The sequence below is a fragment of the Miniopterus schreibersii genome (assembly GCF_964146895.1).
Source record: "Miniopterus schreibersii genome assembly, chromosome: 4".
NCBI lineage: Eukaryota > Metazoa > Chordata > Mammalia > Chiroptera > Miniopteridae > Miniopterus > Miniopterus schreibersii.
In genome coordinates this window covers 52,229,103-52,246,334 of record NC_138105.1, presented here as the reverse complement: position 1 = coordinate 52,246,334, position 17,232 = coordinate 52,229,103, and the positions used below count along the sequence as shown (strand labels likewise).

The 17,232-nt window shown below is 40.1% G+C and overlaps 1 protein-coding gene across 2 annotated transcripts in view; it reads right to left on the bottom strand.

The window, feature by feature from the left end:
• The window catches only part of SPMIP2 (sperm microtubule inner protein 2), a gene marked incomplete at its 5' end in the record, with an annotated part of 138,873 nt that overhangs the window by 36,389 nt on the left and 85,252 nt on the right, over nucleotides 1–17,232 (bottom strand). Inside the window, 2 exons of one of the 2 annotated variants that reach the window (XM_081134197.1) lie at nucleotides 1,876–1,934; nucleotides 14,465–14,697. In XM_081134197.1, coding sequence (XP_080990323.1) covers nucleotides 1,876–1,934; nucleotides 14,465–14,697 — 292 coding nt within the window. Of the gene's footprint in view, nucleotides 1–1,875; nucleotides 1,935–14,464; nucleotides 14,698–17,232 lie in introns of those variants that run through there. The other variant, XR_013998594.1, reaches the window with a different exon arrangement.

Sequence of the window (17,232 nt, the reverse complement as noted above, 5' to 3'; positions counted from 1 at the left end):
CTCCCTCCCTCTCCCTTCCTCTCTCTGAAATCAATAAAAATATTTTTTAAAAACTATTTAAAACCATGAAACACAGTATAATGTTCTTAAGTCACTTAATTGTTTACTGTCTCTCTCCCCGCCTAGAATACAAATTCTAAGAAGGGCATATACTGGTCCTGTTTTGTTCGCCACTGTGGCCACAGGATCTAGCATTGCTTCAAACACAGGAAGTGCTGAATTTAGTGAGTGACAGTTATTGACTAAGAAGGACGGAACATGAAAATTAATTGGGAGGCTAAGCAGTAACTTTGCCCAGGAAAAAGACAGCCCTCAGTCATACTTAGAGAATGCAAGGGGATGGGGCACACCTGGGCCTGTCTTAGGATCCTACTCAGGAGCATCTGCCCAGTCTTTTAAGCAGCTGAATATGCTTAAAGTCCCTAGAGAGAAGCAGCATTTAGGTTATTGACATCTAAACTAGTTACAAATAGGACTCGAGCCAGAGGCTACTGACAAGTCCACGGGGTCATCAATACACTAAAAAAAAAAATTGTTTTTAACTTTTCTAGTTATAAGTATCTTCATTAATAATTTGTCACTCAATATATGTAAATTGGTTTTGTTATTTTTTTTCATATATATCTATAAATATCCAACTTTCCAATTGAATCTACAGTCCACTAAGTACAAGGCTTTTTTCATAAACATTTTAATCCTCATGACCTGGTACAATCCGTATCATATTCCCTAGAAATGAATGTTGCCAACATTCTTTCATCCATGGGAAATGTTCCAAGCTTCACTTCTCAGCTACTTTCTAAGAAGTTTTTTATGTTTAAATAAATGCAGCAAATTTTCACACTTATATCACCAGTTCTTGTTGAAGTTTCTTTGATTTTCAGTGGCCTTTCATGGTGGGTTTTGTTTTGTTTTGTTTTTTGGTTTGGAAATATTTGATAGCACATTTGTAGGTAGACGCCTGCAATATTATCTGAACAAAGTGGGATATTTTAATGAGAATGTGTGCTTTGCATGCAATAAATTGCAACTATTTCTCTATGGTTTTAAACATAGGATATGCTTTATGTATAAGTTATAGGAATTCTCCGATGAGATCTGTTGTCCTGAGATTGTGTTGTCGTAACTAATAGACTTTTGATATGAATGTTGAGGGTCTGTCTCTTTTTAGTGCAGTCTGTGCTGTCCTGGTACAGCAGAAAGTCTAAAATCCATTCATTTTGCACATACTAATGCTGTATCCTTCAACAGTGAAAAATGAGGTGAAACAGGCTCCAGAAACCCCGGCCTCCAAAAAGCTAAGGCCAACAAAGACATTACTAAATCTTCAGTCTTGTAAGAGGAGGGCTGATTGATCCTTCCCCTCTTAGGAATCCGAATTATATGTTACATCTAGATGACAAGCCTAGGTTTGCTCTTTTCCTGTAATTTAACATACCTTGAGCCAGACATGCTTAATTTAGCTTAGAGGCTGTCTTAAGATAGCGTGAATTCAAGCCATTGTGTGACTTCAGTAGAATTACATTTATTAACCAAGATTACCCATTATGATGGTTTCTAGGCCAACAGCATGAAATGAGCTTTTCTTTCCTTCTCTTTTTTTTTTAACCAAAACAATTACATTGTTGTTTTCCACAGAAAGAATTATGTACATAGTTAGAGCTGCTCTGCTCATCCGGTCTTAATTGCTGCAGGCTGGGTCTCTTTCCCCCCCATATTCTATGCTGGCTTCTCCCCTTTCTCCTCTTACTTAAAATCTATAGTGAAAGTTTTGTGTTTATTAGGAATAAAAAAGAAACAAAGTGGTAATATACTTAAAAGTTTTTAAAAATTAACCCTTTTACCAATTTAGGAAGGAAACTAATACATGCTTACCATGGGTTTTGGTATCTGTGGCTTACTTCATCAATAGCAGCTCGACTTAGTTCTTTATACTGTAAAAGAAAGAAAATGAATGCACCCTGCTTCTGAGTTAAACAGGCAACAACATGTCAAGGGTCTACGTTCCTACTCAAGAGAGAGATCAGGGTGGGAGATTAAACAGGAAATGCTAAATTCAATTAAAAGAAGATGGTGTTTTGATTCTTTTATTTTTTTCATTTATCTATTTATATAAAAGTACTGCACCATTTGAATTCTTTGAATAACTCCACATTCAAAGCAAATAACTGAAATCATGACAATACCACTTTTTCTTTTGAGAAGAAAACAGAGACCATCAGTAGTTGTCTCATTTATAGTTGGGCATAATTTTCCCTAAACAAAGTTAAATTTGCATTATAAAGACTCACTTTATCAAAAGCATATTCTATTTTTTAATTACAGTTTTCATTCAGTATTATTTTGTACTAGTTTCAGGTGTATGGCAGAGTGGTCAGATAATCATATACTTTACCAAATGCTCCCCGTGAAATTTTCCAGCACGCACCTGGCTCCACACATAGTTATTACAATATTATTGACTATATTCCTATGCTGTACTTTCATCCCCGTGACTATTCTGTAACCACCAATTTGTACTTCTCAATCCCTTTGCCTTTTTTCACCCATCCCTCCAACCCCCTCCCATCTGGCAACCATCAGTCACTTCTCTGTATCTATGAGTCTGTTTCAATTTTGATTCTTGAACTGAGAAAAAACTAAGTACAAGAAGTAAAATCAATATGACCCTATGTGCTTTCCTTTCAGTCTCTGTAAAAGGACAGGTGTTGGGTAGCAAGAAGAGTGTCGTCAGTGATTTCTGGGCTCCTTTCTGATTCCGTGCCTATAAACAGGCATTTGAAACTACTACTTATCATTTAGATTCAAATAGTTGAGGTCTCTTCATTTTACCTTCAATGGAATTAGAAAATATGGTGGTAATAATGTAGGAAAGAGCTGGATTGTGCATAGATAGCTGTGGTAAGGTATAGATCTGGAAACTCCTTTCGGAAAGCATCATTTGGAATATTGATAAAATATTTGGCAGCTTAGAACCAGTTCGCACATTAAAAAATAATAATAATCCCCACACCCTCTTGGATTCATGGAAAGTACCTATTATCACTGAGTAAGTGACCTCTATATACTGCCTTTTTTCCCCAGGAACTAGCCAGTGGATGGCACATTTTAGGCATAAACATGGGAAATAAGGGTTCAAATTTCTATTGAAAAGGGTTGTGTTCTGCAATCATCGCTAAATTTTCCATACCAGGGAAACAATGATATGGGATTATCAAACATATTTCACTTCAGTTTTGGAATGCATTTTTTGCTTACATTGATATAGGATGCTATATTCACACAAAGTAGCAAAATCATATTATGATAATCTCTACATCAGAGGAATGACCTAGTACTTTCAAAAAAATCATCCCTTTTGCCCTGGCCAGGTGGCTCAGTTGGAGCATCGGCCCGTGCACCAAAAGGTCGCAGGTTTGATTCCCAGTCAAGGCATATACCTAGGTTTCGGGTTTGATACCCGGTTGGGGCATGTGCGGGAGGCAGGCAATCTCTCTCTCTCTATCTCTCTCTGTCTCTCTCCCTCTCTAAAATCAATGAGCATATCCTCCAGTGAGCATAAAAAAATCCCCAAAAAACAAAACCCTTTTTTCTCTTTTCCCCTCCAGCTTTGGTTTAAGCTGACTTTTCTGATCAAGTGCTTCAGAGTTACTTATTTTAGAAAAGCAGATCTGCTTTCATAAGTCATCTACTCCAGGATGAAGACTTGAAACTTTGGTCACTCCTGGCTCTTTAATGTCCACATGGAGAATAAATAAAGTGACAAATGAGATTTTAATGCAAGGTTGTCCCACTATTCCACAGAAAATTTGAAAAATCATCATCTGTATATAATGGAAAGGTCATGGCATAATTTTGTTTCTTCAACTGATTTCTGACACATTAATTCCCTGAAAATTGATCTTATCAATTGACTTCTAAATAATTTTCTTATCAGCTTCTGGACAAACTTTCTGGGACTTGGACAATCTTCTTTGATCTTCATTCACATTTTTAGCAACCAAAAATTGCATCTTCTTAATCTGGAAGGACTTTTCTTAAAAACAAAATAACAGACCCTCCCCTCACCCCATTTTTCCTATAGATATCAGTGTATAATGTCATAAAAATTTTGTTATCTAAAATAAGCTAGCCCCTTTCTATTGTAATTTATTAATGAAATCCTTCATGATTTATTTGGACAGTCATGCTCACTGTGGTGTTAATTCTAGTGAAATTCAGAATAAAAAATATCATTTTTCCACTGGTCAGTTGTTTATAAGAGTAAAAGAATAACTGATTTGAAAACTAATTCAGCATCTTCATAGAAATAGGTAACAACTAATTGGCATATTTTCTTTTTTTTTTAATCCTCACCTGAGGATATTTTTCCATTGCCGTTCAGAGAGAGTGGAAAAGAGAGGGGGGAGGGGGAGAGAGAGAGAGAAACATCGATGTGAGAGAGACACATGGATTGGTTCCCTCCCACACGCACCCCAGTGGGGCTGGGGATGGAGCCTGCAACCGTGGTACAACAACCCTTGGCCATAACTGAACCCAGGACCCTTCAGTCTGTGGGCCAACGCTCTAACCACTGAGCCAAACCCACTAGGGCGGTATATTTTCTGTGTTAAGGAAATTAGTGAAAATCTTTTACAGTAATTTGAACATTTTTAACTAGCAGAAATAATCATAACTGAAAATTGGATATTTCCCATTAAACCATTTTTCAGAAAGTCTAGGCATTAATAAAAAGGAAATATCTGCTAACTACATTCAGATAGTGTGAATTAGACACAATTTCTGAATGACTTAAAGTTGTTACATTTGACTTAAATTAATTGCAGGCATTCCGGCCCATTCTAGTTAACAAAATCATTGCTGAATACTTCACTTTTAATCTCAAACCCCCTCTAATCTAGTCCTGACATACTTAGGAAATCTTTTTGGAATTGATTGCTGAGGAATCCTTTTGCTTTGTTGCCATACTTGACTCAAGATGCTTTTCTTAATATATTCAATTTTGACTTTCCTTACTAGAAAGGACCACTTTCCATCTATAACTAGGTCTTTCTCTCCAGGGGAATGAATACAGTGGTGATGCATTTTAAGAATGTCTAGACTCCAGGGTTTCTCTTCTCCACCCTCCTCCTTGGAAATATAGAGCTCTTAGTACCAAAGATTTGAGTGGAAAATCCCTCAAGGCTACCTTTTCTTATGCTAATAGATTTTTTCCTTCACTTGCCTCAATTTGCAAAATATTACTGTTAACCCCTTAGGGGTCTTTCTTCCCACAGTCAGTGAGAAGCATTCTCACTGTTGTAGCTGGATCACCAAGTTGCATAATGTTGCCTATTCTAGACTAGAACTACTGAAGGGAACAAGGGGGCATAAAGGCCTTTGTGTGAATGGAGCATTTAAAGTATTCATTTTCTATTCAGAGCATGAGTAGAAACAAAACAATTCTTTCTGAAAAAATGTCAGTGTTTAAAGCATGAATTCTGCAGTGCATTTTTCTTATTAAAAAGCAAAAAATGAACAAGGCAGAGACTCATACTTCATTTTATGACACATTATATATGTGCACCAATATGAATTACATCTTGGTCTCTCTCTTTTTTTTTAACTGCAGTGTTTTTAAATAATTTGAAAACATACATCAACTTTCAGCAAATAGACTAAACACTGGGTTTTGTGAGTTTGTTGCCCGTGGCCCCAGTATTTCTGTTTTTTTGTGGAGTATCCAAATAATGAGTAACATATTCCATCATGTTTCTAATGTGTTTATAATAATATAATTCAAAAATCCATATAGGCAGGAAAATGGAGTGTATATAGATATTAATGATACTAGATCCCATTTATTGAGACTTATTACACTAGATACTATGCTAAGTGCTTTACACACTTATCTCACTTAATCCATTTAACAGTCCTCTAAGGTATTATTATCCTTGTGGTAGACAGACTTCTAAGATGACCCTGCCCCCCAGATTCTCACCCCTTGGTATACACACCTTCTCCCAGGCATTTGACCAAATACTAATCTAGGTACTGCTGTGATGGGATTTTGCAGATGTAATTAAGATGCCAAATCAGTTGACTTTAAGAAAGGGAGATTATCCTCAGTGGACCTAACTTAATCAGGTGAGCTCTTAAAAGGATCTGGGCCCTTACTGGCAAAGGGAATTTAAAGTACAGAGGGATTTGATATGAGGAAGATTATCTGTTGCTGACTTTAAAGATGGAGGAGGCCAGGTGGCGAGGAATGTGGGCAGTTCCTAGATGCTGAGAATGACCCCTCACTAATAGCCAGAAGAGAAATGGATCCTCAGTCCATGAGAAACTGAAGTTTGCCACAACCACATGAACTTGGAAAAGACCCCTATCCTCAGGTGAAATAGCCATAACCAAGACCTTGATTTTAGTCTTGTGAGACCTGAGCAGAGAACCCAGCCATGCCTTCTCAGGACTTCTGGACTACAGAAATGTGAGCAAGCAGATGGGTGTTGCTTTAACCTGCTATATTTGTGGTAATTCACCCCAAAGAAAACTAATATAATCCCCATTTCATAGATGGGAAAACTGAGACATTATTTTAAAAAATAGTAGGCAGACTAGCATGCAAAGGGGGGGGGGGGAATGACAAGTTTTTTAGCTGGCTGCTTTCACTTACAAGTTGCATTCAATTTTTCAGTAAGGCCACAAACATAGATTTACCCTGAAAAGCATTATGAATGCTAAGTTGCCTCATTTATTCTCAGAGAGAAGGCAAATATCTGTTATTTTCTCTCTGTACTTCTCCGGGGACATAAATGTTTTCCTTATTCATATATTATTATGAATTATTATTCTTATTCAGAATAGTATTCCCATAATTTAAGATACACTAGGATTCTCTCTGAAAGCAAGACCAGAACTCATTCTGTGGGGAATTGTTAGGATTTGTAGTGAGTAACCAATCATTCTGCTATGAGCCCTTTATTCAGAGTTGGTTAAATTCAGAGCCTGAAATCTGAGTGGATTCAACTATTCAAGCTACAGAAAAGCTACACAACAGCTTCCCAAGTCTCTATTTGCGCTCAGTGCACAGTTTCTGAAATATAATCAAGTGCCTGTTTTGCAACTGTTCTCACCCTTGCAGTTTTCTAATGTATTGGCACTATTGTTAATTCAAAGGTCAAAAAGTGTGCTTCTCCCAAGTTAATTGTCCAATTAGCTTCAGAATACAGAATTACACTAGGGGTGGTATCCAGGCATTGTAAACAGTAATAGTAGAACTAAGTTTCAGTAAAAAATTAAGTGGTAGTTTTCAAATGACTACTGAATAAACTAGGAGTAGAATAATTCCTATTCTAATACTCACTTAAAAATTCATTTCTCCCCTTCTGCAACCTGGTCTGTTAACAAAGACACTGTATGAGAAAAGAAGCCATTTCAGTCTCTATCTCCCATATTTACTGATAATCGCCTATACCATTCTAAGGAGTAGGAGGCGTGGAGTTGATGCTATCAATACAATGTTAAATAAAACAGATCTCAGACCTCAGTTTGTCTAAAGCCATTGAGAATGTGGCTGGGATTGTGCAGTCTAATTGCAAACAACAGTTACACTAAAAACTTTGACAACACAGAGAAACTTCCCTATGAATTCTTCCTCAATGAAGGAACTCACATGAATTCCTACAGCACGTATTTTCAGTGCCATTTTCTTTGTGCCCAGAGACAAAGCTGGGATGATACAGAAAGGGCCCCCTGTGTTTAATAAATTGTTTCCAATGTGCTCAATTAAGATTGCTTGATTTCCTAGGTTCAGTCCTGGGGAAAGAATAGGTGTTGCCAGATTGCTAGCTTCATTTGCTATGCATTCTCTGCATTTTTGTCAACACAGCTGAGGTACTCTGGGAGTGTTGTATTATGAATAATAGAGAAAACTATAAACCTAAAGTTTTAATTTTAGAATTTCTCCCAAAGATCTTAAAAAGCCAGGATAAATGCCAGATTTAGAAAACAGATGTTCTGGTATTTTAGCCACCTGTACTTAAGATATTCAATCATGCCCAAGTTTCAAAATTCTTTGATAGTATATTTAAAGGAGCCTGGCTCTGGAATCAAACCATGGGTTTATTAGAACCCATTCTAATTTAGACAGTCCTTCCTTAGATCTGAATCTCCACATCATCATCAAATAATATTTGTTGAAAACTTATGGCATAATTACCAACTTTAAGAAGTGTAATTTTTTAAAAAGGTGATGTTTAGTCCTGGCTGGTGTGCCTCAGCTGGTTGAGCATCATTCCAGGCACTGAGAGGTCACCCATTTGATTCCCAGTCATGACACATGCCTGGGTTGCGGGTTCAATCTCCCAGTGGGGGGCATGCATGAGGCAGCAGATCAATGTTTCTCTTCCTCTCTCTAAAAATCAATAAAAATATTTTTTAAAAAAATAATGGTCATGTTTATATTTAGACACAGACTCAAGATGTTATGTGAAGCCCTACAAATGTTAGTAACCACCCTGGCGTATTATGAGCCATCTTTAACTAAGGAATAAAATCACCCACAGGTGATTTTATTAAGTTTCTTCACTAATTTCTAGTGAAATTACATTGAGTTCCATTTCCTTCTTTCTTTTTCATGCTTCTACATCCTAACAAAAGGTGTGAAAATTAATATGTATTTTTTTCCAGTTCACCAATAATTATCTATAAAGTGGCCTCAAGGAGAGAGAGGAAGCCCTTTGTTTGGTTGAAGAGCCAGGTCCCTGGGGCCCAAGGTGCCCAGTGGAATGTGGAGGTGGCAGGGTCCCTAGCTACCCACAGGGGGGCTTCCTTTTCAAACACATCATTCTTCACGAAGCTGCTCTGAACCCAGGGCAGGAGGCACACATCACTGATATGCCTCCCCTGTGTTTTCATGGTCTGTTAGAGAAAGGAAGCCTCAAACATAAAGTTTATTTACAGATGTTCAGAAACAAGTAAAAGTTTATATGGAAATTACTTCCTTCCATTTATTTGAGGAATCTTATAGAGCCAAGTTTTGTAAAAAGGGAAAAATATATCATCTCTGAATAAGGAGGTGCATGGTGTTAATATATTATTTTCAAGAGAAAGGATTCTTTGGCCTCTTTAGCTGATGTTTCTCCTCCCTCACAGATGGTCAGCATGTGGCACTCCCTTACCGAAGGCTGCCGTGGTATCAGAAAATGCATTGCTTTACACAGCACTTCAGGCTGAAAGGTGTTAATGTAATTATTTTATATTAAACCACAAACTGTTAGGATGCAAATAACTCTAAGAAGTATGAAGCGAGAACTGAACACACTCCCATCTGGGGAGGAACAGCAACAATCCAAAGATGAGCCTAATTTTAGAAAATCTATTTTCTATTTTGCTTGTATAACTTGGTTGAAAAAGGGAGCTTTATTATCTTTTAAAATTTTTCCGGATTGATTATCCCATCTGGAGACTAGGAGCGTGAGACTCAACATTGGTGACTGTGATTCATCCAAATAAACCCAAAGGTAAGTGAGAACTTTGGAGTAAAAGACATCCAGAAACTCTGAAGTGTGTGATTGGTGGTCTACATACCAGTCATCTCCACACTGACAGTATTTCTTTATTCCAGGTGAGTTTGAAAATTTTCCTGGACACTGTCGTGTGAAGGTGGACAGTGTGGAAGACCGCATGGGGCTGGGACAGGGAAAGAAGGTACGCTTTAGTAGGACCTCACAGTCTTTTCTTTTTTTTTCCATAATGCCAAAGATTGTATTTGATCATCTATTTTTGAAACACTACAAAGTGTTTATTAAGTAAAAATTCAAAAGTAACTATTACTAAGCTATATCTTATTATATCAGATATGTGGGTGATATCTACTACTAATTCATTTTAATATTATAAGTAAAGCATATTGTGTGCAAAACATGCAGGATGGGAAGCTGGGAGAAAATGGAGGGAACCATGAAGAAGGGATTCATACCTTGTAAGAGAAGGCAATTGGAATTGAGCCCAGCCAGACTCCGCCTTAAAGAAAAGTGATAACAAAACGTATATTTGATGCGCCGGCTTCAGTCCGATGTTCTGATTTCCTTTGCTGTCATTCATCTCATACTCGCTGGATCCCCTCTAAGTCCTGAATCCATCCATGGCCTGGGTTGAATTCCTGCCCCCCCCATTTACTGGCTGTGTGGCCTCAGGCAAGGACCCTCACCTGTCAATACCTCAGTTTCCTCATCTGTAAAATGGAAATAATCACAGTACCTTCCTCACTAAGAAAATACTCAGTCAATGGTAGCTCTTTTTATGTTTACTTTCTGTAAGTAAATCACAGTGAGAACAGTGTCTGATGAAACAACCAACTGTGGGTCGGTTTATTTGACAGCCCTCAGGAAACTCAACGTCTCATCAAATCTGTTCAAATGCCCATACAGCTGTCACAAAGAAGCTCTCCCATATTTCAGAACAATGGAACTTGTGCCCAATTAAGTGTGAGACAGGAGTTTCAAAGCCTCAAAAATTTGCTTTTATTATAATATACTGTATTGCATATAAATATGTCTATAGGTGCCCATAGTTCTCCTGATTCCCTTCTGTAGGTTTTTGAAGTTGTTATGCTGTCTGATGATATAGTGGTTGGGATAGATGTTATGATTAATTGACTTACTACTGTGGTTGGGCTCACACCTATGAAGAGTTAGTCAGCAGGTCCAGTATAACACTGTTTCCGTGGGAAAATCAAATGACTTCAATCATTTGGTCACGAGGTCAGAGTGCAGGAGGAGAAAGTGAACGTGAGGAAGCGCGCTCATACTGTCCAGGTGTGGGTTAGAGAAAGGCCGAGCAACGGGAGACATGCCCAGCTAAGCAGCACTCGGAATCGTCCTCAGTTTAGCATAGGGTTGAAACCGAAGGAATTGTTTCAATGGTCTCCACATATTCTTCCAGAAACAACACATATAGTTTGGCAGAGACCAAATCCATTAAAAAAAAAAGAACGTACTGCTCTTAAATCTGAGATAATAACAAAAGCAGTGATCTTTGCTGGCTTATATCCATATGTATCATTATGGCATTGTAACCCACACACGAGTGAGTAGGAAATAGCTAAACACAAAAAGATCCAGAAGAGAAACCTGATATTGTGATTTTTACTGACCTTTGAAATGTGGGGAAATTTTTCACGTGTCACTCAGCCTGGAAGTCATTATTTTTCTACCCAAATCCAGATGGGCTACAGAACCCCTCCTAGTGCCCCAAATAGGAGAGACCATCCCAGGTAGGAAGCAGCTGCCCCAGGCCTCTTACCATGTGTCTGTTGGAGGGGCCTGAGCTTCCTTAACTGCCAGCCTCCTGCAAACCTGGAGCAGTAAATTAGGAAGAGCAGCCAAGCAGGCTATAAAAATCCACCAGATAAAGGTTTGTGCTTAAAATCAGAGTTCCAGCCATTGCAGTGACAGACACTGAGAAGTCTCTGAAGTTAGACTGAAACAAAGTACCATCTTTTTTTTAAAAAAAAACAACACATGTCTTCATTGATTTCAGAGAGAGGAAAGGAGGGGGGGAGAGAGAGAAATAGAAACATCAATGATGAGAGAGTCATTGATTGGCTGCCTAGCCCGCAACCGGGGCATGTGCCCTGACCGGGAATCGAACCCCGATCTCCTGGATCCTAGGTCGATGCTCAACCACTGAGCCATGCCCTGCAGGCCAAAGTACCGTCTTGACTGGCACTGTCAAGTATGAGGACAGCAGAGGTGTGATAAAGGTCCAGTTATGACAGAACCAGAGAAGGAACAGGACGTGGACAGAGACAGTTCCCTAACGTCCATCACACTAGGGAATTTACCAGCTCCTCTCATACATTTGTAATTAGGAGCTCGTTTTCGTGCATGGAGTGTGCGTGTATGTATCAGCTCAGATGTCCATCCATGCCAAGCCTGACTGTCGGGAAGCAGCTGTGTGCAACGCTGGGTTGATAAGGAAGCCTAGCCTGAGCCTGGGCTGGACGTAGAGAAGCCGTGTCGAGGGTGCAGAGAAGAGTAACAGCCTCCAGGACAAGGCCCAGGCCTTAACATCAGAATATCATATCCAGTTCTTTGCTAATATGTATTGTCATTCTCAATGAATCTTTCTGCTCTCATTATAAGTTCTTAAGTCCAAGGAACCCTTTAGGCTATTTTTTTTGTGTGGGTTTTTTTGGTGTTTTTTTTTAAACATATCTTTATTGATTTCAGAGAGAGGAAAGGAGAGGGAGAGAGAGATAGAAACATCAGCGATGAGAGAGTCATTGATAGAGCCCACCACCTGGGCATGTGCCCTGACCGGGAATCGAACCCCGATCGCCTGGATCCTAGGTCGACACTCAACCACTGAGCCACGCCCGGCTGGGCTAGGCTATTGTTTAACATTGTTACCCAAAGGCCAGGCAGCTCAGTTGGTTAGAGCATCATCCTGATATACCAAGGTTGCAAGTTCGATCTCCTGTCAGGGCACATACAAGAGTCAACCACTGAAAATACAAATAAGTGGAAGAACAAATCGACGTTTCTCTCTCTCCCTCCCTCTCTCTAAATATCAATAAACGTTAAAAAAAAAAAAAAAAGAAACAATTACTATCAAAATGCCAGGGACAAGGTAATGCACAGATGAGAAGAAGCAACAGCCCCCACTGCTTGTGTCAAACCATCAAACCAGCCCAGCTTCTGAGTCTGCCACGAGTTGGGAAAAGGAAAGGATTTTATGGCTCACGCTCAATCCCATGGGGGTTAAGAGGACAGGGCTGCCATGCAGGGCAGTGACTTAAAGCCACCTGTGAAATACAAGCGAAAGAAATGGGATAAATATGTTCCTGGAGGGCGAAGTCATGGCTGACATCTCTTGTGGATTCCCAGCCTTCTTCAAAGACCAGGCATGCTTGGATGCACGTCATCTGAGTCATTTGAGCAGACAAATGAGTTCTTAAGTTAAAGACAGAAAAGGAGAGAAGCTATACACGCTCAGGATGAGCAGACAGATTGAGGGCCATGCACCAAAGCAGGCATCAGCCTAAGAGAAGCCACAAGGTGGTGAAAGCTCTGCACTCTCTTCCAACCAGCTGCCTTGCTTTGGGCTGTACTCTTCTTGATGGTCGCCAGTTTTGATATTTAATCAGATTTCTGATCTTAATCTTTATTGCCTCAGTGGCACAGGACACAGCTGCAGAACCTGAGCATTCATTTCGTTTCACTGACACTAAGTAACGTTAACCACAACCACAGTACTAATAACCACAGCCCCAGTGCTAAGAGCTCACATTTGGATGTCAGCTGCGTGCAATGCATCACGCTTAGTGCTTTCCTTGTGTTCTCGTATTTAATCCTCACAACATAATAATAATAGTAAACACATAGAGCCCTTGATAGGTACCAGACACTGTTCCCAGCACTTTGCAGATATTAACTTGTTTCATGTTTACAACAGCCCAATAAGGTAAATACCAAGATTCATAATAAAGAAACTGAAGCACAGAGGTTATGGAACTTGCCTAAGGCCACCAACAGCTAGTAGGTGGCAGAACTAGACTAGGAAGTCAGAAATTCTATGAAGTGGGCTCTCGAAACACTGCCATGGGGAAGAGAAGTGAGTAGAGAGGAAGAGAGGTGAACTCCCCAGCCCAGGTCACATGCCAGACCTACCTCAAAGTCAGGATTTGAACCTAGGTCTGTCCAATGTCAGAGACCGAGCTCCCAATCACTTTCCTGTATTGTTGTACAGGTTGGGCCAGAAAAAGGTTTTTGGTTTTTTTTGTTAACCTTTACCGTAGGAGGCTGTACTATATCACCTTAAGATACAAGGAAATCCGGTTATTACATAACTGATATACGTTCCATTTTCAGCTAATGCAAAGGCCTGCCTGGAAAAAAAGTTTGAATTCTCAGATTTCACTTCTAAATCACTTGTGCTGCCTTCCTCCACAGAGGAGACTGTATGGGCTCATCCCTGCCTCCACACGGCCAAGAGAAATGAGACAAAGTTGCTGAGGACTGTCTGAATTCCCTGATCCCTGATTCCCTGAATTCCCTGAGGCGCTGGCCGCACAGTGGGTTTCAGAGGTCTGGGACTCATCTGTTGGCTCTGTGGACGCTGTGCATGCAGCCCAGCCTGCTTTCACACCACCCGCCCATACAGCAGTGCCGGGAGGGGACGCGAGTGTGAACATTGTGGCATAAATGCAAATTGGATCACATCCCCAGGCCAAACACCAATGCTTTTGCATTACCCATGGCTTCATTTCCTTCACACCTCTCCTCACATATTAAGGGGCCCAAACGGGAAGGGTAGTAGCAACTATATTTCTCCACACATTTACTTTTCTGCGAAACTCAGATGCCATTATTTCTCCACGACAGACCAAGAACATGGTGTTTCCTATGGAGGCAAACTCAAGAAAGAATTCAAATGAAACCACAGTGTGCTCTGGAGAACAGAAACATAAGTGTAATACCTTGATGTGAAAGCCACTTTCACGCCTTGTTTTGTTGATAAAATCATACACTGGTATTCCCCAGCCGATTTCACCAACATACGCGTGTTTGTATTTTGCAGGTAAGCTGCTGTGTGAGGCAGGCCTCCATAAGTAGTTGAGATCTCCCGTCTTCTCTAACACAGGGCGCTTTTCTCCTGTATACCTGGTGTGCTGCTGAACTTTTGGTAGATGGTCCTTTATATAATCTGGGCCTTAAAAAGGCAGAAAAAGATACTTTTAAAAAACCTCCACACTTTATCTAAAGATGATTTTGTTATCTTAAACGGTAGAAATCATAATAGCTAATAATCATAGGGCATTTACTATGTTCGAGGTGCTGTTACAGGCCATTTATATGTGTTAATTTGATTAATCCTTATAATAACCAAACAAGATAGGTGGTATATTTTCCCCAGTTTGTAGGTGGGGAAGTGAGGCACAGAAAGATTGGTTACTTGTCCAGAGGCACAGCTAACAAGCTCTTCATTCCCTGACAGGCTGTCCTACAAACTGAGCCTTTAATTGCCCCACTAAACTGCTTCGTTTTGTAATCAAGTTAATATAGATATATTTTATACATTAAAAATCCTCACTCATGTCACATTTGCAGGATGTAAGCCTTCAGACATGGGGTGTTGTATCTAGATAGATAAAATCTGAAATAAGAATTAGAAAATTCCTCCAATATATCAGAAGCAATTGGAAAGTAGAGAAGACTGCTGGGTGAGAAGGAACAGCCTATTAACTACCCCTGCCTTTGGTCATCACCTGCTTATAACAGATGATGACCGAAGGCAGGGGTGGTTAATAGATACTGGCATTTTAAATGTAAGACAGTGACCAGGAAGGACTCAATGAATTGTGAAAGTGGGTGAAACAAGCAAAACTAAGAGAAGGTCTGGGGAAAGATCACTGAAATAAACTTGGTATTGACAGTTGATGATGTGAAACTATAAAGGGGAGGGAGCTAAGACTTTTTGGAAGAATGGTACTGACTAAAAATGGACAGTGAGATGCTGGCCCAGGAAGTTTCAGAAGTCATAGGACCAAAACAGGTGCAGGATTGTATGGGCAGATCTGGGACTCGAAGGAGGAACTTCATTTCCATTACCAAAAGTTGACCAAAGATCTCAGAGACAAATGCTTTTGTGATCACACTGTCTGTCACCTGGGCCCCTCCTGGCCCTGTGGCTCCTTTCATTTTGCTCTTAGATCAGGGAGCTCAGTACTTACAGAGAGCACAGACAGGCTGGGGCTTGGAAAAGTAATCGAAGCTTTCTAAGGCAGTTGAAAACATGAAAAATCGCTCTTCAGACACATAATATTGACAGATGTTTTCACAGCTTCCTAATCTTCATTGCTCCCCATGACACAGAGTATTCACTGTGGCTAATTTCCCTTGATGAATACATTGTGGCTTCGACTTTATTTGCTTCAGGTTTTCACTTAGGTGTAACTACTTTGGTGAAGTATAGAATGGCCAGAGCATGAAAATCTGTTTTCTCTCTCAATAGGACAGGTCTTGAGATCTCACCTACAAAACTCCTGTCATAAGGAAATTTTTGCAGTCTCCTCTAAACAGGATGAAATACATCCTGTCTTGCTGGAATTTCAGTGTATGTTTAGGCAAGTGTTTTTCCAAATGTTTCATCAAATGTTGCTCCCATGAGTGCACCTGAAAATATATGTGTGAGGGCGATGGTTGGGGTGCTCCATAGTCCAATACATTTGGGAACACTGTTTGCTACATTTGCCTTTTTGATGTTCGCAGCATATGAAAGTATATTAGAAGTCCTGAGAAAGCCCATGGTAAATAAACCTGTTTACAATGATGTAATCCAGAGTTTCTCAAACTTATTTAAACATGGCACATCTTCCCCCGCAGGTAATGGTGTCACGTGTACTTATCCTACAGACGCCAACAGATTTGGGGAAATTTTGATCCTGTGTAATGTTCCCATTATCATTAAAATTTTTGTCATCACCACATTCTACTACAAATGTTAGAGAAGATATGTATCTATAGTTAGTTCCTTAGTTAGTCCACTCTGTGGACTGCAATACATTTCTTAGGGAAGTCATTACTCAACAGCTGAGTCAAAAGCACTGAGTTTCAGACAGTGCTGTGAAAACTGCACGTTCTCTGCAAACGAAAATTGTGTTTGGGGCGGATGCTCCAATCAAGGTTCTCTGAGGCTGGAAAAAACTATAGTCAGGTCACTGGACTTTTTTAAACCATCATTTCTTCATCTGTGCTTTAGAAATAGAGTGGTGCAATGAGCATGGCATGGAGAGTCCTGGGGAGGCCCTGCCCTGGCCACACAGCTGACTCAGGCACCTGCCCATGAAGCAGAGGCAGCTGGACACCACGGTCTGAGGTGGGCCCCACCTTCTCAGCGGACCTACAGCCAGCCCAATGTCACCTGACCAAAAGATTCACGTATCACCACCCAGCAGCCGCGCAGAAATGTGGTTTCCCTAATGAGACAGTCCCACGGGGGTCTGGCTCTAAATGGCCCATCTCCCCTCTCCCAGACCTCATCTTCCAGAGCTTAGTCTCTATGCTGGGTCCGATTCCCTGCTTAAAAGTAAAACTTCCAATTCGCGTTCAGTCTGTTCTCTTTATTTTTTCTTTAACAGTAATCTACTGTTGTTACATCCCTTAGAGTGTCTCTGTTTCATCCTGGGGCAACCATTCTTGGATCTTTCATTCTCTCCCCCAAAGCTCCAGCCCTTATTTTCCCAGC